Source organism: Chlorocebus sabaeus, chromosome 2 (genome assembly GCF_047675955.1).
Source record: "Chlorocebus sabaeus isolate Y175 chromosome 2, mChlSab1.0.hap1, whole genome shotgun sequence".
NCBI classification, from domain to species: domain Eukaryota; kingdom Metazoa; phylum Chordata; class Mammalia; order Primates; family Cercopithecidae; genus Chlorocebus; species Chlorocebus sabaeus.
Window position 1 is genome coordinate 34,492,488 of NC_132905.1, and position 26,927 is coordinate 34,519,414.

The 26,927-nt window shown below is 49.4% G+C and overlaps 3 protein-coding genes and 1 long non-coding RNA gene across 14 annotated transcripts in view; 3 read left to right on the top strand and 1 right to left on the bottom strand.

Annotated features, from left to right (window-relative positions):
- Positions 1–1,811: 1,811 nt before the first annotated feature.
- On the top strand, positions 1,812–5,797 carry TMEM239 (transmembrane protein 239). 2 transcript variants are annotated; one of them, XM_037990679.2, is made up of 2 exons: positions 1,812–1,925; positions 2,016–5,797. In XM_037990679.2, the coding sequence occupies exons 1-2, from the start codon at positions 1,845–1,847 to the stop codon at positions 2,520–2,522; spliced, it is 588 nt and encodes a 195-aa protein (XP_037846607.1). In that variant the 5' UTR covers positions 1,812–1,844; the 3' UTR covers positions 2,523–5,797. The 2 variants fall into 2 exon arrangements, with proteins under 2 accessions (XP_037846607.1, XP_008017273.1); XM_008019082.3 differs by having other exon boundaries at positions 1,874–1,925; positions 2,053–3,568.
- Positions 5,798–7,858: 2,061 nt separating this feature from the next.
- LOC140710286 (uncharacterized) lies at positions 7,859–9,073 on the top strand. The gene is made up of 2 exons (XR_012091286.1): positions 7,859–8,361; positions 8,668–9,073. It is a non-coding gene; the product is annotated as an uncharacterized lncRNA (long non-coding RNA).
- Positions 9,074–18,202: 9,129 nt separating this feature from the next.
- PCED1A (PC-esterase domain containing 1A) lies at positions 18,203–24,028 on the bottom strand. Of its 5 annotated transcripts, none has more exons than XM_037990677.2 (8): positions 23,751–24,028; positions 22,677–22,821; positions 22,075–22,154; positions 21,727–21,965; positions 21,477–21,627; positions 21,113–21,380; positions 18,920–19,195; positions 18,203–18,590 (listed from the first exon to the last, which is right to left on the bottom strand). In XM_037990677.2, the coding sequence occupies exons 2-8, from the start codon at positions 22,798–22,800 to the stop codon at positions 18,343–18,345; spliced, it is 1,386 nt and encodes a 461-aa protein (XP_037846605.1). In that variant the 5' UTR covers positions 22,801–22,821; positions 23,751–24,028; the 3' UTR covers positions 18,203–18,342. The 5 variants fall into 5 exon arrangements, with proteins under 5 accessions (XP_037846605.1, XP_037846604.1, XP_008017305.1 ...); XM_037990676.2 differs by lacking the exon at positions 23,751–24,028 and adding an exon at positions 23,088–23,543; XM_008019114.3 differs by lacking the exon at positions 23,751–24,028 and adding an exon at positions 23,088–23,542 and having other exon boundaries at positions 21,113–21,233.
- Positions 23,565–26,927, top strand: part of VPS16 (VPS16 core subunit of CORVET and HOPS complexes) — a 28,658-nt gene continuing 25,295 nt past the window's right edge. For 5 of the 6 annotated variants that reach the window (XR_005238008.2, XR_005238006.2, XM_037990675.2 and 2 more), the window contains exon 1: positions 23,566–23,712. Coding sequence is in view for 4 of the 6 variants with exons in the window: in XM_037990675.2 (XP_037846603.1) it covers positions 23,660–23,712 (53 nt within the window). In the remaining 2 variants the exon portion in view is untranslated. Of the gene's footprint in view, positions 23,713–26,927 lie in introns of all 6 variants that reach the window. The other variant, XM_008019099.3, reaches the window with a different exon arrangement.

Consider the following 26,927-nt stretch of genomic DNA (forward strand, 5'->3'; position numbering starts at 1 on the left):
GTCCTCCTCAAGATGGCCTGTGGTCTCCTTATTGCAACAAGAAGCCCGCAGTGCCATCTGAGCCCTGAGGAATTGACTGGAGCCCTAAAGGCAGTGAACACCCTGCTCCTGAGCCTGCTACTCCTTTCCTCTGTATGACTCCATTTGTAAGACAATTGTTGCACTGGGGTTTGTGCATGCCAGGCAAGCCCAAGCTGGCTCAAAGAGCAAACAGCCACCTCTACAAGGGTGTGCCAGGAGCCGTTGGAGCAGCCACCAACGTCACTCACTGCCACTCATGGTACATCAGTTCTACCCTAGAGGTAGGGCCCCAGTGCCATCTGCTTTTCCTCAGGCCTCTGCTCCTTCAGCCATCAGGTGGCAGCCACACAGGCTGTTGGAATCTGGCCATCCCTCCTTCCTTGAGTGGGTGAGGTTGGTGGCTGCTCCACCTGTTCGAAGGGCACCCTTGTAGAGGTGGCTGGTTGCTGTTTGAGCCAGCTTGGCCTTGCCTGGCATGCACAGACCACAGGTACCAAAGTGCGGCTCTGAGTGAGCTTGCCCTGCCTGAGGCCAAATTCTAAGTCTGGCCAGGGCCACAGAAAGCCTAGGCCCCTGGGTGGAAATCCTTTCTGCTTTCTGCACTTGAACATAAAGTCCTCCTCAAGACGGCCTGTGGTCTGCCTCTTGGCAATGAAGAAGCCCGCAGTGCCATATGAGCCCTGAGGAATTGACTGGAGCCTAAAGGCAGCGCACACCCTGCTCCTGAGCCTGCTGTTCATTTCCTCTATATGGCTCCATTTGTAAGACAATTGTTACACTGAGGCTTGTGCATGCCAGGCAAAGCCAAGCTGGCTCAAAGAGCAACCAGCCACCTCTGCAAGCGTGTGTCAGGAGCCAGTGGAGCAGTCACCAACCTCACTTACTGCCGCTCATGGTACATCAGTTCTACCCTACAGGTAGGGCCCCAGTGCCATCTGCTTTTCCTCAGGCCTCTGCTCCTTCAGCCATCAGGTGGCAGTCACACAGTCTGTTGGAATCCAGCCATCCCTGCTTCCTTAGTGGGTGAGGTTGGTGGCTGCTCCACCTGCTCTGGGTGAACCCTTGCAGAGGTGGCTGGTTGCTCTTTGAGCCAGCTTGACCTTGCCTGGAATGCACAGACTCCAGGTACAGACATTCTGCTCCGAGTGAAATTGTCCTGCCTGGGTCCAAACTCTACGCCTGGCCAGGGCCACAGAAACCCTAGGAACCTGGGTGGAAATCCTGGCTGCTTTCTGCACTTGACCATAAAGTCCTCCTCAACATGGCCTGTGGTCTACCTCTTGGCAATGAAGAAGCCCGCAGTGCCATCTGAGCCCTGAGGAATTGACTGGAGCCCTAAAGGCAGCACACACCCTGCTCCTGAGCCTCCTGCTCCTTTTCTCTGTGTGGCTCCGTTTGTAAGACAATTGTTGCACTGAGGCTTGTGCATGCCAGGCAAGGCCAAGCTGGCTCAAAGAGCAGCCAGCCAACTCTGCAAGGGTGTGCCAGGAGCCGGTGGATCAGCCACCAACCTCACTCGCTGCCGGTCAAGGTACATAATTTCTTCTACCCTAGTGGCAAGGCTTCAGTGTCATCTGCTTTTCCTCGGGCCTCTGCTCCATCAGCCATCAGGTGGCAGCCACTCAGGCTGTTGGAATCTGGCCATTCCTGCTTCCTTCAGTAGATGAGGTTGCTGGCTGGTCCACCGGTTCCAAGTGCACCATTGCAGAGGGTCTGTGCAGAGGGACTCGGGTGGGCCTCACAGCCTGCAGTGACTCCTCTCTTGGCTGGACCCCACCCCAGCCCGGGTCACAAAGGGGCTCCTCTGGGAAGGGTGTGGGTAGATGAGAGTGGGGACTTGGATTTGCCTGCCAGGCCGTCCTGGGCGCTGCAGGAAGCAACATGACTTAGGTAACTGCCCAGAGGTAAGTCCCAGACCCCAACTCTGTTGCCCCACCCCACCCACACTGGTGCCCTCCTGACCGCTGTACCCCCTCTCTGCCCCCCGCCCGGAGGTCCCAGGCATCTCCAAGGCCCTGGCCCTCTCCCCAGGTGCACCAGCCGTGATGCAGCAGCCGCGAGTGGAGACAGATACCATCGGGGCTGGCGAGGGGCCACAGCAGGCAGTGCCCTGGTCAGCCTGGGTCACAAGGCACGGCTGGGTACGCTGGTGGGTGGGCCACGTGCCCCCGAGCTGGATCCAGTGGTGGAGCACCTCGAACTGGCGGCAACCACTGCAGCGCCTGCTGTGGGGTCTGGAGGGGATACTGTACCTGCTGCTGGCACTGATGCTGTGCCATGCACTCTTCACCACTGGCTCCTACCTGCTGAGCTCCTTGTGGCCCATCGTGGCCGCCGTGTGGCGCCACCTGCTACCGGCTCTCCTGCTGCTGGTGCTCAGTGCCCTGCCTGCCCTCCTCTTCACGGCCTCCTTCCTGCTGCTCTTCTCCACACTGCTAAGCCTCGTGGGCCTCCTCACCTCCATGACTCACCCAGGCTACACTCAGGATTTGGATCAATAGAAGGGCAACCCCATCCCACTGCCTGTGTCTGTTGAGCCCTGGCCTAGGGCCTGAGACCCTGTGGGGAGAGGGAGGGCAATGGGATAAGGGCCCCCTGCCTTGGCAGGCCCCAGACCCCCAGTCCCGAACAGGTAGACTGGCCTGACCCCGGACTCCTTCCTCAAGTCAATGCTGCAGGTTCCTGGTGTGAGGGGCTGGGGCCTTTGAGAAGAGGGGGCAGGACAGATGGCTTAGCCATTGGTGGAAATTGCTTAGCCAGGGGCAGAGCTTGACCAAGCCACTGACAGCGCCCATATGGATGTGATGATACCCGTGGGGCCCTCTTGGCAACTGACAGCATCTTTTTCTCATAGTCACTCAGCTGTCTCAGCTTCAGACTCACTGAAAACTTCTACCTGGGCACCCCTGGCCTTGCCATTCCTCCCAGCAATCCCCTTTTTCCATTTCCAGGAGAACCACAGACTCTAGAGAGGGTCCTAGTGACAAAAATCTATCAGGGAGAAGGCTGGCCAGAAGCCAGGAGACCTCAACTCCCTCACCTCCAAACCTTGCAGCCCAGGCATCCTCCTCCCTAGACTTCCTACTTCCTGCCTCAGTCTGCATCCCCAAGTCTGAGAAATGGGCCAACTGGGGTCAGACAGTACCTACTCACTCTCTAAGAATCCCAAGGTCTGTTATGGGAAAATGATCAAGAAGTCTTATTTCACCCACTTACACAATGTGTGGCCTTGGCCAATTAATTCATTCGAGTCTCAATGTTAGGTGGGCCACTTCTGACATGGGGTTGTTGTGAGTCAAAGACAATATCTATTTGTGAAGCATTTTGTAAAAACCAAAAACCTGTAAGATGTTGTTTTCAGCTCTAAGAACATTCGGTAGGCTCAAAAGATCTTTTGACCCCAAAGACTGTTGAAGGAACAGGATGCTTCTCTGGGCTTTCAGATCAACTCTCTGTCCTGGATAGAATTTTGGCCCTAAAATGGTAAACAAGAGGTTGGTTAAGTGTGGACAAGATATAAAAGGTCATGTGCCATGAAATCTCAAAATGTGCACATGTTGAACTATTTTGGTTATGAAATGCTTGGGCCTGGGGCTGGGTGCCAGGAGATGCTTGCACGGCTGTGTAAGTGGGGAAAGCACAGCCCCAGGGTTTCCAAAACTGACCCAGCAAGCCGCTCAGGCACCAGAAGGGCTTTGGAAAGGGCAATCCTTTGATGCCCTGAATGCTGGCCATTCGTTCACTTGCTGGCCCCTCCAACAAAACATTGAGTTATTACCAAGTAAGCTACATGATAGAGAACTTTATCCACACCTGACCCTCACCCAATCCCTGACCATCCCAAACTCCTGCCCAGTTCTGATCCCTGCTTTAAATATAACCCTAAAATCCTTGCTCTTGAAACCCCAGACCCAAGGTCCCCTTCTCTTGCCCCATAAATACTCAGGGCCTTGGGGTTGGCCCCTAGAACCCTGGTTCATTTTTGCCTTAGAGTTTTGCAACCCTCCATGCCACTGATTAGATGCCTTCAGCATCAGTGCCAAAACCCAAGGTCCAGTCCTTCCTTTCTGTTTCTTTGTATTTCTCCCTGCATTATGGCCTGGTAGCGAGAGCAAGGTAGGACATGGGGCTGACATAGTCTCATGGTTAGATGGGTTTTGGTGTATGAGCTGAGGCTGGGCTTGAATACTAGCACTCTCACTTACTAGCTCCATGCCCTTAGTGGAAATTGCTAAACCTTCCTCAACTTCACTTTCCTCATGGATAAAACTAAGGCAAGAACTCCTGTCTTAGGGCTCTGGCATGTGAGTGAAGGACCTGGGACCGCTCCTAGCACCAAAAATTATAGCTATGCTGTGACCATCCCATTTTAGAGATAAGTCAGGCCCAGGATAGCCATTTGCCAGTGGCAAGGCCAGGCCATCTGAGTCCTACCAGGCTACTCAAGAGAAGGTAAAGGGGGCAAAGGAAACACAAACAACCTGACTAACTGAAGACCCCATGGCTTCTCAAGAGCTCCTATCAGAGCTAAAGCCCAGGCCTAGGGAGGTTATGAGTCAAACCAATCTAGATGTCTGGTGGGCTGAGGATTCAGGATCCCATGTGGTGAGGGCAGAGACCAGGTTGCCTGGCCTAGATCCATCATTGACTTGGCCATGCATTGCTAGCCAGCGACATTGCTCTGGAGCCTTGGGTCCATTCCAATGAAGGGGGAGAGGAGTCTTGGGCCCTGACCAGATGCACTGGTAGATGGGATGTGGGCAGCAGCAAGGAGAAGACCCTCTTCCTTTCCCCACAGTATATTTACCTTTTACCCTTCTGCCCAGCTGGTATGGGGTAAGGAGGTGCAGACAGACTGGAGAGCAGATGGGTAATACTCATCACATTAGATCAGCATATACCCTAGGACCCAGAACCCAGAATGAATTTTCACAGAGGTCCATAAGGGCCTTGCTCCTCAAAATGTAGTCCCAGAATCAGCAACATAGGCATCACCTGGAAGCTGGTTAGAAATACAGTCTCAGGCCCTGCTCCAGACCGGCTGAATCAGAGCCTGCATTTTTTTTTTTTTTTTTTTTTTTTTTGAGACAGAGTCTTGCTCTGTTGTCCAGGCTGGAGTGCAGTGGTACAATCTCGGCTCACTGCACTCCGCCTCCCAGGTTCAAGCAATTCTCCTGCCTCAGCCTCCCACGTAGCTGGGATTACGGGCGCCTGCCACCGAGTCTGACTAATTTTTGTATTTTTAGTAGAGACAGGGTTTCACCATGTTGGTACCAGACTGGTCTTGAATCCCTGATCTCAGGTGATCCACCCGCCTCAGCCTCCCAAAGTGCTGGGATTACAGGCATGAGCCACCGTACCTGGCCAAGAGCCTGCATTTTAACAAGATTTCCAGGTGATACATTGCACCCTGTTTGAGAAGCGAAGCGTAAGGGGGCACTATGAGAATGCCTATTGCACTGTTACTAGTGGGAGCAGGGTAGGTAAAGGGAAGAGTAAAACAAGGCAGATGGGCCCAAGGGGCAACAGTTAGAAGGGGAAGAAGGTACATGAACCAATCTTAAAATCCTAGCATTGAAAAATAAATGGAATGAGAATACAATTCCTTTTACACAAATGTAAAAGGTTTGTCAGCAAAACAAGACACTTTTTGGCAAGAACACATAAAAACGGAAGATAAACAGAATGGAATGGACAACTCTAAGGGCAGGCAAGTGGGAGTAGGGTATAGAGATAACAGGCAATAAAGCTAGAGAGCTTGCAGAGGCGAAATGTGATACCATCAACATAATTCCTGAAATTCCTTTAAAAGTAGAAAAAGGCGTTAAAAGGCTTAAAAATGCAAGTCTAGGGAGAATGGGCATGGTGAAATGATGGAGTTCAAAGTCATTCGGTTTGGGCCAAGAAGGGCGAGCCTTCCTATCGGCCTGTATGTGACCTGGGCTGCTGCGTGGATGTCTTTGCCCTCCCCCACCGCACCCGGTAGGCCGCTCTCATGGGATTGGACTGTAAGCCTGGGATCCAGCAACAACTTCGGCCTGGCCGGAAAAACAAGGTCAAGGAGAGCATAAGGAACCGGAGCGGAGGCGGTGTCAGCGAGAGGGGCCTTGCGTCTAAGGAGAGAAGGGATGTACAGAGGTGCACACACGTGCTGGGGAATACTGGGGGTGGGGGGTGGGCAATAGGGCTTCCCTCCGCCCCTAGGAACAGGGAAGGCTGCGTCAGGGGGCGCAAGCTGCTGAGGGGTAACCCTTCGAGAGATGGAGCGTCAGTGGCCACTCAGGAAAGGAGAGGAGTCCCGGAAAGGAGGAAGCCGTGCGACATCCAGGAACCTCCAAGGACCAGCTGCGGGAGACAGCAAGGGGGGCGCTCTCCTTCAGACTCGTGAGCGCAGAGAAAGGGGTAGGCTGGGAGAGGCTGAGTGAGGCTGGGGGTGGGGGAGGGGCAGCCGGCCCCAGGGAAGGAAGGAGGAGACAGGGTCGTCAGGGAGGGGGAGGACGCCTGTGCAGCGCGCGCTAGACCAACGCCCGGGGGCAGGGACAAGGTCATTGAGGCCGTGGTCACAGACGCGTCGGGAGGGAAGGGGCCACGTCGGGCGGGATGCAATGAGGCGACAGGAGCGCCTGGTCAGACAGCAGCTACTTGGAGGCAGGGGAAGGTGTAGTGGGGGATCCCCTGCAGTGGGGACCCCGTGAGGACACCGAAGGCCGGCCGCGGGGTGAGGAGCGCCGAGGGCACTGCTCTTCCCCAGGCCCAAGCGCGCGGAGAGGGGCGAGGGCGACAGCTGGAGGGCGTCGACGACCTTCAGGCAGAGAGGGACAGAACAGGGTCTGAGGCTGGGAGGGAAATCCCAAGCTCGGCCCGGCTGGGAGGTCGTGGGCATCCACACGGGGAATGTGCTGGCGGCCCTGAAGCGTCGATGTCCCCGGACTCGCCGACCAGACTGGGGACGGACGGGGCGCAAGGAGAGCCCTCTGGCTCTGGCAACGAAGGGGCAGGCTTGGCGGGGGTGGGAAGAGGGAGCGGGGGAAGGGATGTCCCACAGGCTAAGACACCGGCACTTACGGCGGGGCGGGAGGGTAAGGAGAGGGATCTCAGGGCCACTGTCATCACAGTGGCAGCTTCGTTGACTCTCACCCCTTGCCCCAAATCGCTGGCCTGCCGCCCCTCCCCCTCACCAGAGACCCCGAGGCATCGACGGCAGAGTTCCTGAGAACCCTGGAGAAGGAACAGCCCGATATAGCCAACTGAGCTGGGACTCTGACTCCTGGCACAGCCTGAGCCTGATATTATCAAATGCCCTGAGGTAAAGAGCTGTCATTTGTGAGGATCCGACAGGGTCTGGATGCAGTCACTTTTGGACAAGTTTTTTTTGTTTGTTTGTTTGTTTTTCTGCTGAGCATTTTCATCTGTATTCTGGAGCTCATACTTGCATCCTTTGTACTGATTCCGTTACCGACCCTCAAGGGGGTTTTGGATCCCAGTGGGTTTTTTCCCCTGCTTGGTGCTGTTCATGCCAATAAAATGAGACCAGGTTCGGTTAAGCAGAGCAGAAACTTTATCACTGATCAAGGAACGTAGAAGGGGAGCCTGAGATCAACGCACCTTCTTGCGGGAAGGGGTAGGGCGAAGGGGGATTTGTAAGATGTCTTAGGGTAGTAGGCAGAGACTGGGGGAGGGGATTCCTGGAAAGATGGGGCTTTCCAGGGAGAACTGGAGTGTGTGCAGTCCCTCCTTCACCCCAGCACTTTAGGTGCCCCGGCAAAGTGCACCTCCACTCCCCATCCCCTCACCGCCCCCCGCCCCCCCCCCCCCCCCCCCCGCCCCGGGCAGAGATTACAATATGGTAATGAGGCGAGGATTCAGATTCAGGTCAGGGTAGCACTGCTGAGCTCCCTTCTCATCTTGTGGCTTGTTTGTGGTTACTGGCTTCCAGCCTCCGTTTTTGAAAGCAAACACAACTGTGAACACTGGTTAATTTCACAGGTTTTGGGGCTTGCTGAAAGACTTGGGGTTACTCTGCGGTGACAGTTCCCTACCTTGAAAATATTTTCCATCTTAAAAGAACTTGATTTAACATCTGTTGGTTCTATCATATTTTCCAGGTTGTGTCTTCAAATGTCTTACCCACAAAATACCAGTTTTTAAAATTAATATGTGACATTGTATCCTTGTGAAATATTTGTAACATGTATGAAAGTTATGAACCTCTCTAAACGGAGAGACCACATCAATCTAAAGGACAGATGTTATCAGGTTAGGGCCTCTTCCTGTGTGCTCCTCATCTTACTGTGCAAGCTGGGATTCCCAGACAATGGCAAATAGAACTGCTCTTCACAGGTATCTTTGACTTGATATTGATTTAAAATGAACTGCTTGCTTCTAAGTTTCCACCATTAAGAATTATATAGATTGTTGTAGACTTCTGGTAGTTAACTTTTATTCAGTTAAAGAAATTTCTTTCAAGACTTAGTTTACTAACAATTTTGGTCAAGAATGGATGTTGAATTATAAAATTGCTTTTTCTATATCTATTATGAGAACTATTCTACTGTATTCTGTTTATTCAGTGAATTACATTTTTGTTTCTTTTATTAAACTGCTTTTATGGTTTTGTTTGAGATGGAGTCTCTTTCTGTTGCCCAGGCTGGAGTGCAGTGGCATGATCTCAGCTCACCGCAACCTCTACCTCCTGAATTCAAGCGATTCTCCAGCCTCAGTCTCCCAAGTAGCTGGGACTACAGGCACCCATCACCATGCCTGGCTAATTTTTTGTACTTTTTTCTTGTTGTTAGTGTAGAGACAGGGTTTTGCCACATTGCCCAGGCTGGTCTTTCAAACACCCTGTACTCAAGCAATCCACCTGCCTCGGCTTCCTAAAGTGCTTGTGTTACAGGTGTGAGCCATGGTGGTTGGCCAGTTTGTTCTTTTTTTATTAGTGTGGACTATCCCATTGTACGAAAATACAGTAATTTATCCGTTCTCTTGTTGATGAACATTTGGGTTGTTTCAAGGTTTTGGCTATCAATAAAACATCTATGAATATTTTTAAGTCTTTCAGTGGACGGAGTCACTTATTTCTTTTGCACCAGAATTGCTGGGTCATAAAGTATGCAAATGTTCAACTTTAGTAAATGTTGCCCAATCATCTCCAAAGTTGTTATATCAATTTATATCAATTTCCACTGCTTTTTTTGCAACCTGTCCACCTAATTTGTTTGGAGTTTCTGCTCTCCAAGATCTCATCAGACATGATATTTGCATTTCAGTTTCTCATTTTCACTTTTGCTTGGGTGATTTCTTAGAGGAAGAGGAAATACTATATCATCTTCAAACCGCACAACCTCTTTTCTTTTAAAAACCAGGAATGCAAGTTTGGTTTAACATCCAAAAAACAACTAATGTAATTCACCAAATTATCAAAAAAAAAAAAAAAAAGCCCATATGATCATTTCAATAAATGCAGAAAAGGCATTTGACAAAATATAACATCTATTCCTGATAAAAGCTCTCAGCAAACTAGGAATAAAAGGAAATATTCTCAACTTGATAGAAGGCGTCCATGAAAGACTTGTAGCTAGTATCATGGTAGTAGTATCAGCTACTTCATGGTGGAAAAACTGAATACTTTCCACCTAAGATCAGAAACAAGAATGTCCACTCTCACTACTTCCATTCAATGATTGTACTAAATGACCCAGCCACTGCAATAACACAAGAAATGTAAATGAAAGGCACACAGATGGGAAAGCAGTAAGTAAAACTGTCTTTATTGGTAGACAAAAGAATCATCTATGTAGAAAATCCAAAGAAATCTATAAAAAAAGTTACTAGAATGAAGTGAATTTGACCAGGTAGTTAACACGTGTACACAGTCATGGTTGTGATACAAGGTCAATATACAAAAATCAATTGTATTTTCTGTACTTGCAATGAACAATCAGAATAGAAAACATTTTAAAATGACTACTTCCAAGAATAGAAAAATATGAAGCACTTAGGGGTAAATCTGACAAAAGATGTGAAAGACCTGTACACTGAAAACTACAAAATACTGCTGAGAAAAATTAAAGACCTAAATAAGTGGAGAGAAATACTTTGTGCATGGGGTCAGATATGGGTCAGACATATTGTTAAGATGTCAATTTTCCCCAATTCATCCATATATTCAATACAATCACAATCAAAACCCCAGCAGCATTTTTATAGGAATTGACAAGCTGATTTTAAAACTCATATGGAAATGTAAAGGACCTAGAAGAGCCAAAATAACTTTGATAAAGAACAAAGTTGAGGCCCGGCATGGTGGCTCAAGCCTGTAATCCTAGCACTTTGGGAGGCTGAGGCGGGCACATCACCTTGGAGGAGGTCAGGAGTTCAAGATCAGCCTGGCCAACATGGTGAAACCCCATCTCTACTAAAAATACAAAAATTAGCCAGGTGTACTGGCGTGTGCCTGTAATCCCAGCTACTCTGGAGGCTGAGGCAGGAGAATCGCTTGAACCCGGGAGGCAGAGGTTGCAGTTAGCCGAGATCGCACCATTGCACTCCAGCCTGGGAGATAAGAGCGAAATTCTGTCTGTCTCAAAAAAAAAAAGGACCAAGTTGAAGGACTAACACTTCCCAATGTCAAGATTTCATAAAGCTACAGTCAAAAGAGTGTGGTATTGGTATAAAGACAGACAAACAGACCAGTAGAACAGAGTAGAGTCCAGAATTAGATCCACACATATATGAACAAGTGAGTCTCAATGCAAGTGCAAAGGTAATAGTCTTCAACCAATGGTGCTGAACCATTGTATATTCATATAAAAATGAATTTCAGTTTATACCTCACACCATAAACAAAACTCAAAACATAAACAAAAATAAACTCATATTTGATCATAGACCTAAATGTAAAACCAAAAACTATAAACTTTCTAAGAGAAAACACAGAAAACAAATAGTTGTAACCTTGGATTAGGCAAAGATTTCTTAGATATGACACCAAAAGCACAATCCAAAATCCGAAAGAAAAATTTGATTAACTGTACTTTATCAAAATTAAAAACTTCTGTTCTTGAAAAGACATTGTTAAGAAAAAAAGAAGCCAAGCCACAGACTGGAAGAAAGTATTTTCAGATCATATCTGATAAAATACTTGTATCCAGAATAAAGAACTCTCAAAGTCCAATATGTAAAAAGGGGGATAGAGGGAAAGAGAGCGAAAAATGTGAAAAAATACTTAACGGAAGGAGATATATAGATGAAAAATAAGCACATGAAAAGATGTTCAACATCACTGGTCAGTAGAAAAATGTGAACTAAAACCATAATGGAGATACCACTACCCATCTATTGGAACAGCTAATATTAAAAAGACTGATCATACCAAGTGCTGGCAAGGATGTGGAGGAATTGCAACTCTCATACATTGTTGGTGGGAATGTAAAATTGTAGAATCACTTTGAAAAATTGTTTGGCAGTTTCTTAAAATGTTAAATATACACCTACCATATAGCCACTTCGTTCTTAGGTAAAAATGAAAACATATGTCCATACAAAGACTTGTATATAAATGTTCATGGCAGCTTTACTTATAATAGTCAAAAGCTGAAAATAACTCAAATGTCCATCAATAGGTGAATGGATAAATGTTGATATATCCATACAACTGAATACTATTCAGCTATAAAAAGGAATAAATTGTTGATACAACATGGATGAATTTCCAGTTGTTCCATTAATCCCATTCATTAGGATGAGTGAAAGATGCCAGATGAAAAAAAAAGAGTACCCATAAGTAGGAGTTGAACAATGAGAACACATGGACACAGGGAGGGAGGAGAACAACACAAACCAGGGCCAGTAGGTGGTGGGTGGTGAGGGGAAGGACAGCATTAGGACAAATAGCTAATGCATGTGGGGCTGAAAACCTAGATGACCAGTTGACAGGTACAGCAAACCAATGGCATCGGATACCTATGAACAAACATACCTGTATGTTCTGCAATTGTATCCTGGAACTTAAAGTAAAATTTTAAAAATAATAATAAGAAAGAAAGAAGTACCTATTGAAAGATTCCATCCATATAAAATTCTAGAAAATACAACCTGATCTATAGTAACAGAAAGCAATAAGTACCCATGATAGCTTGGGGACAGGAGCAGGGGATGTGAGGAAGCTATGGGGAGGAATGACGGAGGAATTATAAAGAGGTAGAAGAATAAATTTCATTATCTTAATTGTGATGATTTCATAGATGTGTGTGTGTGTGTATATATATATATATATATCAACTTGTATGTGAAGTCTATTGCATGTCAATCCCACTTCAGTAAAGAAGGTTTTTGTTTTGTTTTTTAGAGACAGGGTCTCATGTTGTCACACAGGCTGGAGTGCAGTGGTGGAATCATGGGTCACCACAGCCTCAAACTTCTGGGCCCAAGTGATCCTCCTGTCTCAGCCTCCCATGTAGCTGGGACTACAGGTATCCACCACTACACCCAGATAATTTATTTTTTATTTTTTGTAGAGTCGAAGGTGGGAGAGGGTGTCACTTTGTTGCCCAGACTGGTCTTGAACTTCTGCCTTCAAGTGATCCTCCCACCTCAGCCTTCCAAAGCGCTGAGTTTACAGGTGTCAGCCACCACACCTGGCCGAGCAGGTTTTGTTTTGTATTTTTGAGAGGAATCTTGCTTTGTCACCTGGGCTGGAGTGCAGTGGTGCCATTTCGGTTCACTGCAAGCTCCGCCTCCCGGGTTCACGCCATTCTCCTGCCTCAGCCTCCCGAGTAGCTGGGACTACAGGTGCCTGCCACCACGCCCGGCTAACTTTTTGTATTTTTAGTAGAGATGGGGTTTCACTGTGTTACCCAGGATGGTCTCAATCTCCTGATCCCGTGATCCCCCCTCCTTAGCCTCCTGAAGTGCTGGGATTACTGGCGTAAGCCATCGTGCCTGGCCCAAGCAAGTTTTTTTTTTTAAACAATAGGCTCATTTCCTTGCAATCAGAGTTTATCTTTCACTGATGTACCTGTTTAGATGTACTTCAATACTGTACTGAACACACAACCTAGGCAGGAAACTGGGTAATGCAACAGAAGGCAAGTTATCTACTTTTGCTGGGAAACTTCCGTTTATATTGTTGTTGTTGTTGTTGTTGTTATTATTATTATTATTATTATTATTAAAGATGGGGTTTCGCTCTTGTTGCCCAGACTGGAGTGCAGGGGCGTGCTCTTGGCTCACTGCAGCCTCCGTCACCTGGGCTCAAGCAATTCTTCTGCCTCAGCCTCCCAAGTAGCTGGGATTACAGGCGTGTGCCATGACGCCTGACTAATTTTTGTATTTGTAGTAGAGACAGGGTTTCATCATGTTGGCCAGGCTGGTCTCAAACTCCTGATCTCAAGTGATCTACCTGCCTCAAGCTTCCAAAGTGCTGGGATTACAGGTATAAGCCACTGCGCCTGGCCAAGTTTTACTTTTCTTTCTTTTTTTTTCTTTTTTTTTTTTTTTTTTTGAGACGGAGTCTCGCTCTCTCGCCCAGGCTGGAGTGCAGTGGCACAATCTCCACTCACTGCAAGCTCCGCCTCCCAGGTTCACGCCATTCTCCTGCCTCAGCCTCTCGTGTAGCTGGGACTACAGGCGCCCACCACCGCGCCCGGCTAATTTTTGTAATTTTAGTAGAGACGGTGTTTCACCATGTTAGTCAGGACGGTCTCGATCTCCAGACCTCGTGATCTGCCCGTCTCGGCCTCCCAAAGTGCTGGGATTACAGGCCTGAGCCACCGCGCCCGGCCTTTTTTTTTTTTTTTTTTTTTTTTTTTTTTTTTTTTTTTTTTTGAGATGGAGTCTTGCTCTGTTGCCCAGGCTGGGATACAGTGGTGCGATCTCGGCTCACTGCAACCTCCACCTCCCAGGTTCAAGCAATTCTCCTGCTTCAGCCTCTCCAGTAGCTAGGATTACAGGCACGCACCACCATGCCCAGCTAATTTTTTTTTTTGTTTTTCTTGGGTTTTTTTTTTTTTTTTTTGAGACGGAGTTTCGCTCTTGTTGCCCAGGCTGGAGTGCAGTACAGTGGCGTGGTCTCAGCTCACACTGCAACCTCTGCCTCCTGGGCTCATGTGATTCTCCTACCTCAGCCTCCTAAGTAGCTGGGATTACAGGCACGCACCACCACACCTGGCTTTTTTTTTTTTTTTTTGAGACGGAGTTTCGCTCTTGTTGCCCAGGCTCTTGTAGTGGCGTGATGTTGGCTCACCGCGACCTCTGCCTCCTGGCTGAAGAGATTCTTCTACCTCAGCCTCCGGAGTAGCTTGGGATTACAGGTATTCTCCATCACACCCGGCTAATTTTTGTATTTTTAGTAGAGACAGGGTTTCACCATGTTGGTCAGGCTGGTCTTGAACTCCTGACCTCATGTGATTTGCGTACCTCAGCCTCCCAAAGGGTTGAGGTTACAGGCATGAGCCACAGCGCCTGGCTGAAGTTTTACTTTTCTTAAAGAGAATTTTTTTTTTTCCTGGAAAATAAGTGCTGACATCACAACTGAAGTGCTCATGCATCTTTTACTCCTTTCAGGAATATCTTGGTATGGCAAATGAATGGATACAGAGTCCATTCTTTAAAACCAATTCTATGAATGAGAGGAAGTCAATGTAAGATTGTCTTATTAAATGATCTGTCAATGGTCAAATATGAATGGTATTTGAGACAATGAAGTTTGAGTTCTCTCTTGCTTAACTAGCAAATAGTGGGCCTACATACCGGGGCAACTTAAGATTTCCATTATTTTCACATCTCAAAAAAAAAAAAAAAAGGAAAAAAAGGGAAATGATTTAAAAGTGATAACTCATATAAAGCTATTTATATAAGTTTCTTGCTTCCCAGTCGGGACTGAATAAAATCTACAATCGAGGAGTCAAATTTTTAAGTGTTTTGTACCATATGCTTATATGACAACAAACTGAGCAACATTTACCTCCTTTATTCTATTCTTTTTTTTCCTTTTAAGACGGAGTCTCACTCTGTCATCCAGGCTGGAATGCAGTGGCGCGATCTCAGCTCACTGTAAACTCCACCTCCCAGGTTCATGCCATTCTCCTGCCTTAGCCTCCTGAATAGCTGGGACTACAGGTGCCCACCACCACACCCAGCTAATTTTTTGTATTTTTAATAGAGACGGGGTTTCACGTATTAGCCAGGATAGTCTCGAACTCCTGACCTTGTGATCTGCCCGCCTCAGCCTCCCAAAGTACTGGGATTACAGGTGTGAGCCACTGCACCTGGCCTCTTTATTCTATTCTTATGATAAATTTCAAGTTTAAAGAGATTAAGCTATTTCCACAAATGTTAAAGGAATGTAAGAAAGTTTTAAGGACAAAGGTGTTGGGACATTGCAGTTGGGACATGGCACCGTGGGCCATGCCAGCCACATAGCAAAATGGGGTGGAAACTAAAAATATGGAGGTAAGGCTAAGCATGGTGGCTCACACCTATAATCCTAGCACTTCGGGAGGCTGAGGCAGGCACATCACTTAAGCCCAGGAGTTTATGACCAGCCTGGGCAACATGATGAAACCCCATCTCTACCAATCATTCAATCAATAAGCTGGGCATGGTGGTGTGTGCCTGTAGTCCCAACTATTTGGGAGGCTAAGGTGGGAGGATCACTTGAGCCTGGGAGGCAGACATTGCAGTGAGCTGTGATGGCACCACTGCATTCCAGCCTGGACAACAGATGCCTTGTCTGTCTGTCTCTGTCTCTGTCCGTCTCTGTCTGTCTCTGTCTGTCTCTCTCTCTCTCTCTCTCTGTGTGTGTGTTCATATGTATGTATGGCAGTAGAATGAAGGGGATATTGAGCACATTTGAAGATTCTCCAGTTTTCTTAGCGTGAAAGCTCCAGATCTGGGATAGGGTTTGAAGCAAGTGAAAAAGCCTTGGCTAGGCTCAGTAGGGAAGGTGACAGGATTCCTGGAGAACAGGACGGGAAACAACAGAGCTCTCACTGAGGCTGTGTCACTCAAATTACTTTTTCCTGAAAATCAATCCAGGTGTAGTTTTCTCCAGCAATACCAGGAAGCCCCAGAATCAGAGGTACAAAGGTGTCTGAAGAGAGAAAAGGATTTTGAGAAGGAAGGGCAGAGTGACAAGGGATTGGGCAAACTGGATACAGCTGAAGAGGGCTGCTCCAAGGATGGGTTTTTGTTAAAGAAAAAAATCAATTTAGGGGCTGAGCACAGTGGCTCACATCTGTTGTCTCAGTACTTTGGGAAGCCAAGGTGGGAGGACTGCTTGCGGTAAGGAGTTCAAGACCAGTCTGGGCAACATAGCAAGACCTTGTCTTCATATTAAAAAAAAAAGTGAAAAAATAAATTTAAAAAATCAAATGTTGCAAATAATGATTAAAACTCTTATCTAACAAGAAGCTTTCTTTCATTTTGGTATGTCCCTTCTCCTTTCTGTTTATACCAGAGAAAGCTGAATTTAAAAGTTCAGGAACTGTGCCAATACTTTTGTACACTGTCTCATTTGGTTCCTCTAAAGGGTTTTATTAAGTCACATTGTCTGCGGAGTCTCCAGCACCCGTGTGTTGATTCATTAGCTTCCCTTCATTTGCATTTAGTCTAGTAGATGGCTAGCAAGGATCAACACTTTTCTGGTCTGCTATTTCTATCTCCTTTTGTGTGAGATGTTATGTCCTTTAACAAGGTAACATTTCATTAATAAGTATGGAAAGTTAACACAAGAATTCTGCATCCTTCTCTTTTTTGAGACGGAGTTTCACTTGTCACCCAGGCTGGAGTGCAGCCCCACGATCTCGGCTCACTGCAAGCTCTGCCTCCCGGGTTCACGCCATTCTCCTGCCTCAGCCTCCAGAGTAGCTGGGACTACAAGCGCCTGCCACCACGCCCAGCTAGCTTTTTGTGTTTTTAGTAGAGATGGGGTTTCACCACGTTAGCCAGGATGGTCTCGATCCGACCTTGTGATCCGCCCGTCTCGGCCTAACAAAGTGCTGGGATTATAGGCGTGGGCCACCGCGCCCGGCCACATCCTTCTCTTCTATCCATTCTACTTCAAAATTATTTATGGGGTCTTCATGTTACCTTATATTTCTGCCCTCACATCACTTATCAGTCCACTGCCATGCTCCATCTCTCACACCAGCCCACATTTTAGCTCACACTCTACTACTGACATTCTCTGTAGGGTCATGAACCTAGGATCAAGACTACCTGTTAAAGCTGAAATCCTGTACCTCCCTGGTCTTAACTTCTGCATGGAACTTAAAACAGCCTCTCTACCACCACCCCACCCCGGCACCCACCTTGGATTTTGTCTCCCTCGGCTCCTTTTCTGTCTTACCACCAGAACCAAAGAGGTTGGTCTGTGTTCTCTTTCCTTCCATCGCATATCTCATCAACCAAGTTAGAAGTTTCAAACAGAGGCCAGGCGCAGTGGCTCACGCCTGTAATCCCAGCACTTTGGGAGGCTGAGGTGGGCGGATCATGAGGTCAAGAGATCGAGCTCATCCTGGCCAACATGGTGAAATCCCCTCTACTAAAAATACAAAAACTAGCTGGGCATGGTGGTGTGTACCTGTAGTCACAGCTACTTGGGAGGCTGAGGCAGGAGAATTGCTTGAACCCAGGAGGTAGAGGTTGCAGTGAGCTGAGATCACCCCACTAAACTCCAGCCTGAGCGAGACTCTATCTCAAAAAAAAAAAAAAAAAAAAAGTTTCGAATACGTCTCCCACTTGGGTTTGGGATTTTCTGGTTTAATTCCAACCACTTACTGTGTGTCCATATGTGCCAAGAATTATGCAAGATAAGGTTATACGTTTTCGTATCTTTAGGGGTAGATGAATAACGAATATACACGCGAATGCATGAGACCGGGAGGTACAGGTAAGAACTAGCCAGATCCAAAATTCCATACAAAATATTGACAATTTCCATTCAGCCCTTGATTTTTCCCCAATCTCAAAGAGGTGCTGACAATAGGGGACCCCTCCAGGATCTCTGTTAAATACACATGTTCTGGTGAGGGCAGAAATCAGTGAGACAGGAAGGCACATTTAATGATTTCTAAATAGTGTGGGGTCAGAGGCCCCATGTCGGACAAAGCCCAGGTGCAACCTCCCCCACTCTTAAGATCATGGTTTGGGATATCCACTTCACACAGGAATTTGTCACTCTGTTCTTCCATGCCTTTATTGGTGACAGCAATGGACAAGAACAATACCAGGCATAGCAGACACCCTAGCCCAGTACCTGAGGTGCCAGGCAGGCCCTGCAGGGCCATTGGCACATCCAGTCCCAGCCCAAGATCCAGTCTACCCAGGCCACGTCCCCGAATGGGCAGGAGGCCGTCTGTCCAGTTTGTATGTGTGGATCAGTCTCTCTGAGTGTCTGAGCCGCTGCCTGCAGGGCCCTCCCATTCTCCGAACATGGTAGGGGCTGTTAGGAACATAGCGTGGCATCCCCCGATGGACCACTGGGCCCCAGTGCTGACCATGGGGATTAGGGCCAGGGATTGGAGGTGGCAGAGGGCCAGGCACAAAGTTCACTCCAGGGCCACATCCTACAAAAAAACCAGTCATTATAAGAGCTGGCTTCTGGCCAGAGTGAGTGCAGCTCTGCCTTCAAGCAACTCTTGTCCTCCAGGTGAGCTTCTGTGTTTCCCTATCTACAAAAAAGGGATAGCCCTTCCCCTACCTTCAGACAGTGAAATAGTGACAACCAGTGAGCTGATTAATGAGCCTACAGATGATGTTTCAGACTCAGGGACTGCTGTGACCAAACCCAGTATTAGAGGCACAAGGAGCTACCCAACTCCTCTCAGCTCACCTAGGCATAAGAGGCTGGGTAGGGGGAGGTACAAGAGGGTAGGGGAGCTGCAGAGGCACCTACCTAAGTGGGGTGGCATCGAGAAGTCCTCCACTGGATTATAGTTGAAGAATTCATGGGGTGGGAAGGGCTGGCCTGGGAAAAAAGGGGTATCCTGGGGCAGGGGTGGGAAGAGGGGAGGTGGCGAGGGCTGAGGAAGTGGGTAGGGAAAAGGCATGGGAGGGGGCAAAGGAGAGGGTGGGGGTGGGAGCAAGGCCAGGTGCTCCCCGAAGTCTGGGGTCTGCCTATGGCTTCCCTGGAATGGATGATTCATCTCTGCCCAGTCCTCAATCCACGGGTCTAGGAATGGGATGGTTGTTTTAGGTAGGCTTGGGAGCCAGGCTGCCCTGAACTCTGGCCGTCCACACTTCTAACGCTCTATTCCTTCCTCTTGGAGAGCAGAGCCACCAGGCTGGAGCACCCTTGCCCTCTACCCAGTTTTCCTCATTCCCTCTCATTTCAGGCCGAGCCCAAGGTATGTTCCTTTTCTCTTACCTCTCAGACCTACCTTTGTTCTGACCTCACACTTTCCTCCAGAGCCTTCTTTGTTTGCCCAGGTCCTGTATCTAACTTTTTCCTCTCCCACCTCCTCCCCATAGACCAGTAAATAAGCCAAACATAAAGATCCTGTTATTCCCTTCACCAACAACTTCCCTTTACCATCCAAACTTCCAAAAGGAATGTTTTGCCCAATTTTCATTTCCTCCTCAATTGCTCACCCCCTCTTTTAATCCAAACCCATGCTCTCAACACTTTTCCTACTAAATGTAACCACTTGCTAACAAATTCCCTTCTTCTCAACAGTCATGTGACATTGCCAGTAGCCTCAGTCCTTCCTAAAAGTGCCCCTGCCCTCATCTCCTTTTGTTTCCGCCACAGCCTCTTTCCTGCCAATCCAAAGTGTGAGCATCCTTCTGTCTCCCTCATAGTTCCCGTTGTGCCCTCAGTTTTAATCTCTCTGCTGGGTACCAATGACTGCAAACCTACTCTGTATTTCCAACGTACCTCAAATAAATCTGCTGTGACCAAACTTACCGACTCATCCTCCCACCCCAAATCAACTCTCCCTTTTCATGGCCCTAACTTCTATAGCTCCAAATTGGATTTCAAAGGCCTAAGCTATCAAAACTAGCCTTACAACCTTCAGAGCATCCCATCATTTGCTGGGGATTAATTATTACATCTAAACAAGAAAATTGGGATGTTTAACTAAAATCTGAATTCACTTCCCTGATGCTCCAACTCCTGGCTACCAAGTGCTACAGGTCTGTTCTATGATATTCTTGGATTCTCTGCACCCCCACATCCTCTTGTGCTGCTACAATCGGCCTTCTAACATGACTCGTGCCTCCCATTCAACAAATACAATTCTGTTGATACTGTGTACATGGAAATTGTGCTAGACACTGGGGCTGAAAGGGGTGAGTTGTCAACAAGGGCAGCAGGAAACTTGCCCTTTAAGGACATGATGCAGAGGAGAAGCAGCCATGGAGACAATCAGCCACGGTGCCCCCTTTGTGTGCATGCAGGGACTGGGACGTTGACATGGAAACCGAGGTTCTGCAGCAGAGTGTTACAGTCGAGATATGATGGGGAGCAGTGCCTCAAAACAAGGAGGAGTGGGGCCCTCAGAAGCCTCCACCAATGACCCAGAGATGGGGACAGAGGAGAGCTACACCAAGCTGCACCAGTCACACTGGGACTCTGAGGCCGAACTAAGAAGCCTATGGAACACTGCCCATCGAGCCCAAGTCCATAAGGCTGGCCTTCCCGATGCAACACACCTGTTCCACACCCTGCCAGCTGACTGCACCCCCACCCCCCAAGCTGTGGGCTTCCTTGCTTCTGTCACACTGCCTGGATGGCCCTTCCTCCCTGTCTTTCCACTCCTCACACCCATGCCCCATTTCTTTCCTGTTAATCTGTTGGGTAGGACTCTTGCAACATGCTGCCTGGTGTGGTCAATACTTGTATAAGCTCCTTCTAACATACAGAAAGGACTACACAGCCAGACTGCAGAAAACTGGAACTTGGACAAGAATATTGTTCCGGTGATCTAACCCTCCTCAGGGGTTGAGGAAGGTGCATGCAAAAGACACAGGGGTCCTTCAAGGGACCTTTACTTCCCTTGAGTGGCTCTGTCCCAGTCTGGTTCTGAGCCCTGTCCTCTGAGGGCCCCGGTGCATCACTACCCCCCCCACTTATGGTAGGGCTCACCAGGGGGATAGTCACGCTTGGGCAGCTCCACGCCCCAGGCGTCAGCCACGTGGGTCAGAAGCAGGTGTGAGAGGTGGCGGTGCGCATGCTGGTCCCAGTGGACACCATCCCGATGACGGTGCTGTACCGCATGCCGGAAATGAAAGTGGAGATCTAGGACATCAAAGCAGTGGTCCCCAGCCAGCGTAGCACTGTAGAAGTTCCCTTCAACCACATCCCGCCGCAGGGAGCCTGCCAGGGGCTGGAGCTGAGTGAGAAAGTGCACCCTCTAAGAGCCACAGAATGAAGCAGGGTCAGAAAGCAGGGAGTCCTATCTACCAGCCTGCTGTCCCATCTCTTGTCCTGATGGGCCTCAGTCACTTGCCTCTGGCAGGAGGAAACCCCCAGTGATACGCTCCCCGAGGGGCATCGCCATGTTCCACACCAGCAGGCAGGAGTCTGGCAATACTTGGTCCATGCGCACAAACACCCGCTCCAGGTTCTTGCGGTAGCTCTCCATTGAGCAGCGACCATATCTGTTGGGTAACACACAGGGTGGGCAAGAGCACAGGGGTGGACTGCCTCTGAGCCATACTTTCATCCCCAACTGGTATTTCCCTTTCCCTTGCCCCAACCTGGAGAGATCCCAGAGGCAGGAGTTGATGATCACCAGGTCCGGAGCAGGTCCATATGTCAGCTCTTCCAGAACATTCTCAAGGTACTCGGAGTAAACACGAGTGAGGAAGTAGAAGCGCACAAGGTGGTGGCCAGAGCCCGAGCAGAACTGGCGGACCTCACGGTACTGTGTCCCGTTGTGTAGCTCGCCCAGCTGGCCCCCAGCCACCAGCTGGTCCTGTTCAAAGCTCAGCTCCCCCTACCCACCCCCCCCACCCTACTGGTCAGACCCATGCCAGGGAGGAGAACCCTGCCAGGCCAAGGTCTGGGCCCACCCACCACTGACATGGCCACCAAGCTTCCCTCACCTTGGCTTTCAGCTGGGCAGCTGTGAGCAGTGAGTCTTTCTGGAGCAAGAGCACTAGGTCCTTGTACACAGCCCGCTGAACTGGGAGGAGACAGAGATCCCAAGGCTGAGGCAGACCTCAGCCTGCCCCAGCTCCTTCCAAGTCCAGGATCCCATTTTCCCAGGGCTGAGCTGCCCAACACCAGCTCCGTGGAGTGTTGACTTAGACGCAGGAGAAAAGATGAGGTTAAAAAGTCCTGGCATTGGCTCTGTTCGCTGTGCCTCCCGGCCAGCAGTATACAGTGACCCAAGATCACCTGGCAGAAATTAAGTCGGCCAAGTCACCCGGGAGACACACTACACAATGCAACGCTTTAATGATGGAAAGTATGGGGGGCTGTCAGGGCGAGAAACGCTGAGCAAGGAGGGGCTAAAAAGTGCACAGGTTATTACACCTTTCAGAACACCTGTGGAAGATGTGTGGGACATAAAAAGAGAAAACCTACTGGACGAAAACAGACCAGAGGACAGACAGGAGATGTGAGATGGAGACAAATGGTCCAGACACACTGAACAGGTTGCAAGGTGTGGGACTGGAAGCGTCACCCTAGAAGAGGCACTCACTGGAGTCCCCCAAGATGACCACGAACTTGTTGTGTAGCAGCTGCTGGACTTCCGAGGCCTGGAAGTGGACCATGTCGCTTCGCAGCGGGCAGCGCGGTTCCTCGCTGGACAGACAGAAGACCATGCCGCCACCAACAACGACAGGCTGCAGGGAGAGGCCACATGATGGTGGGGACTCAGGGCAGGTCGGCCTCAGGGCTAGCCCCTCCGGGGCTGCTCAATGCTAAAGGGAGGAGGTGACGGCAGAGCCATGGTGGCGCCAGCCTTGGTCACACTTGGTACCAGAGGCAGAGGGTCGTCCAGCCAGCAGGCCTCCAGGGCACTGCAGAGCTTCCCGCGCGGCGCCGCCCTGAGCCTCGCCACGTGCCCGCCGCCGTCCCGCGCATGCGCGCGCCCTCTCGCGCCAATTACCAAGTCCCGGGGCTCCGCGGTGTTCACCCGCGATCCGGGTAGGCCTGCGCACCGCGCGCCTGGCCCGCAGCGGGCTCCTGGCCAAGCCTCATGTTCCCGCTCCCCGGTCGGCCAGTCGGTTCTGCAAAGCTCCCGCCCCGCAGAGACTGTGGGTCCGGGTTAGCCGTCGGTGCGCAGCCCAGCACCCAGCGCTCTCCATGCGAGCGTCGCGGTGGCCCCGACGGCGCCTCAGGCCTCAGCGCCTCGGGCTGCGACGCTCACAGCTTCCACTTCCGTTCACCCATGTCCCGCCCTGAGCGACCCCCAGTGCTCGTAAGGGAAAGCAAGGCGATGGAGGTGGCCGCCACAGGGTGCAGGAGCCAGGGCTGGGCCCACTTGGCGGGCGCGAAGCCCAGTTACGGGCGGGGGTCGCGGCGGCGGCGGCGGCGGCCAAGTGAGGCTGCCCACAGTGGTGATGGCCGCGGCGGCGGCCTCGCCACGTGACCCGGACGGGCGGAAGCGGAAGTGCCGGCCTGGAGCCCGCTCTAGGTGGGTATCCCCTCCGCGCTTCCCAGCTGCCGTTTGCACCAGCCATGGACTGCTACACGGCGAACTGGAACCCACTCGGGGACTCTGCTTTTTACCGGTGAGCTGCCCTGTCCTCCCGCCCACGGCCTGGCTTACCCCGCTTGCCCGCGGGCTGGAGTCTCCCGGCGGCGCTCGCCCCCGTCACTACTGGCGCTGGGGTCTGCCTGCGCCGGCTCTCCCCGAGCGTATGCCACTTAGCGCACAGCCGCCTTTGGGCAGGGAGCCGGGCCTTCCCCTGCTCCAGAAAAGGACACTGAGGCAAGCACAGTGGTCACTCGAAGCCCAGGTCTGTTAGCCTCCGGAAAGATGCTCAGATCTCGTTGAGGGAGGCAGCTCGCGGGTGACAGCGAGTGCCCAGTCTCCTGCCGGAAAGTGCTGCTGAAGTCAGACCACAGGGGCGCTCCGAGGGGGGCGGGATCGCACGGCGGGCGGGGTAACAGTATTGACCAAGACTGGGAAAAGGGGGCGAGTCGTCCGAGAATCCCGGAACAGCGGAAGTGAGAACCCCTGGCTTAGGGCAGCCCTCCCATGGGAGTTGTAGAGTCCTAAACCACGGATCTTTCTAAAGTGTAAACTCGTTATGTCGCTACCCAGATTAGGATTTTCCCATAGCTTCCCTAATTAGGAAAAACTACGAACTTCTCGTGGAACATCTATCTATAAGGCCGCCCCTGTTTGTCTGTCCACCGTCATCTACCGCTCTCCTACCCAAACCTTGCGTTCCAGCTGCGCAGAATTACAAGGCCGCAACCAGTCTGCAGTTTTTGTGGACCCTGCCATTTCTCTCTTTATCTCACTGAAGAATTTTAAGCATCCTTCATGACTTAGTTCAAGGGTTCTTTTTGGAACTGTGCCTAATTCTCCCCTAATAGAATCCTGTGGGCCTCACTGGGCTCAGTGCTAGGGTCTGTTAGGTATGGCCTATTTGTATGTTTAGGCGACATTTGTATAGGTTTCTTCTGCTAAACCAGGCTCCTTCAGGGCTGAAAACATTTTTTTTTTCTTTTTTTAAACAGTCTTGCTCTGTCGCGCAGGCTGGAGTGCAGTGGCACTCGACTCACTGCAACCTCCGCCTCCCGAGTGGCTGAGACTACAGCCTCCCGCCACCACACCTGGCTAATTTTTGTATTTTTTGGTAGAGCTGGGATTTCACCATGGTGGCCAGGCTGGTTTTGAACTTCTGACCTTAAGCAATCTATCCACCTCGGCCTCCCAGAGTACTGGGATTATAGGCATGAGCCACTGAGCCGGGCCAAAAGCATGTTTCTTGCCTCTCTTTATCACCAGTGCATATTTAGAACAGTGCTTGCTATGTAATAATTGCCCATTAAAGTTTTAAAAAAATATTTTATTGGGCCAAGCTTTGTGGCATGTGCCTATAGTTCCAGCTACTGGAGAGGCTGAGGCAGGAGAATCACTGGAGCCCAAAAGTTTGAGGGTGTAGGGACCAGTGGTAGCACCTGTGAATAGCCACTGCACTCCAGCCTGGGTAACATAGCATACTCCCTCTGAAAAATTAAAAATGTTATTTTAGGCTGGGCGCAGTGGCTCATGCCTGTAATTCCAGCACTTTGGGAGGCCGAGGTGGGCGAATCACCAGAGGTCAGGAGTTTGAGACCAGCCTAACCAACATGGTGAAACCCCAGCTCTACAAAAATTAGCCGGACATGATGGCAGGTGCTTGTAATCCCGGGTACTTGGGAGGCTGAGGCAGGAGAATCGCTTGAACCCGGGAGGCAGAGGTTGCAGAGAGCCGAGATCGCGCCATTGAATTCCAGTCCAGGCAACAGAGCGAGACTCTGTCTCAAAAAATATACATATATATATTTATTGATTGCAAGTAAAGATCACAAAGACATCCATGGGAGTCTTAAATAGAAGACATTTGTTTGTGCTAATGAAACTATATACCATTCTCATTGACATATTAAAACTTTTAAATGTAATTTTTGGTACCTAATGTGATATACTTCCTAGATAGACAAGTGCCCTGTGGCAGTTTTTACAGACCTGTTGCATTTGTTGTTTATTTGTAATTCTCTCTTATAAATATGCCTGTGCAATTGGCCGAGCGCAGTGGCTCACACCTGTAATCCCAGCACTTTGGGAGACCGAGGCAGGTGGATCACGAGGTCAAGAGTTCGAGATCAGCCTGGCCAACATGATGAAACCCCGTCTCTACTAGAAGTACAAAAATTTGCCGGGCGTGGTGGCATGCACGTGTAGTCCCAGCTACTTGGGAAGCTGAGGCAGGAGAATTGCTTGAACCTGGGAGGTGGAGGTTGCAGTGAGCCAAGGTCGCACCACTGTAATGTTGCCTGGGCAACAGACCAAGACTCCGTCTTGGGCGGGGGGGAGAAAGAAATATGCCTGTGCAATATGAAAAAATTGCAAAAACTTTGTTAAAAATCCATAAAATCAGTAGGAAATTATTTCAACTTGTTTCTGTGGAGAAGGGATATCAGCTGACAAAGTTAGCCATATCGTTTAGTATTTACACACCAGCTAGTTGATACAACATTCACTTTTAAAATATCAACTTTACTTGTATTATTTTGAAGATACCTGTTGCCTGCCCAGGCTTATTAAATCAAAGAGTACTGCAGACAGTGACCTCATTATCACAGAGCTCTTATTTATCAGATGTAGTCTTTGCTTTGTTGACATGTTAATAAGGTTTTAAAATAATGTATGTGTTGGGTGCATGCCATAGACACAACCTGAATGATTAACCTACTCTTACCTGCACTGCCAGAAAGGATTAGGAGTCTAAGGCTTGCTGGGGAGGATATTTATGTTTTAAGTTGCTAACAGCTATTGAGCCTTTCTTATGCACTAAACATTATGCTAAGTAATTTATGTGTTTTAACTTACTTAAGCCTTACAATCCCATGAGGTAGATACCGTCTTACTGATGAGGAAGCCGAGGCACAGAGAGGCCAAGTTATACAACTAGTGACCAGGTTACACAGCTATTGAGTAGTGGAGTCAGGCTTTGAACCTGAAGAGGTTCTAGACCCCTGTTAAAAAATACGGTTTTGAGGGTGGGGAGGTTAACAGAAAAATATAAGGGCATGTTTTGCCTCTTCCACCAGAGTGGAAATGCTTTAAGAGCAAGTACTTAGTTTTGTTCATAAGTGTGCATAGCTTTATGCATAGGTAGGACTCGATACATGTCTGAGTCAGTGAATGAATGATAAACAGGTGGCAGACATTGCATTTCAAGTCTTATCTGCCTGACAGGATTCTTGTGCATTGGAAGTAATATTCTGG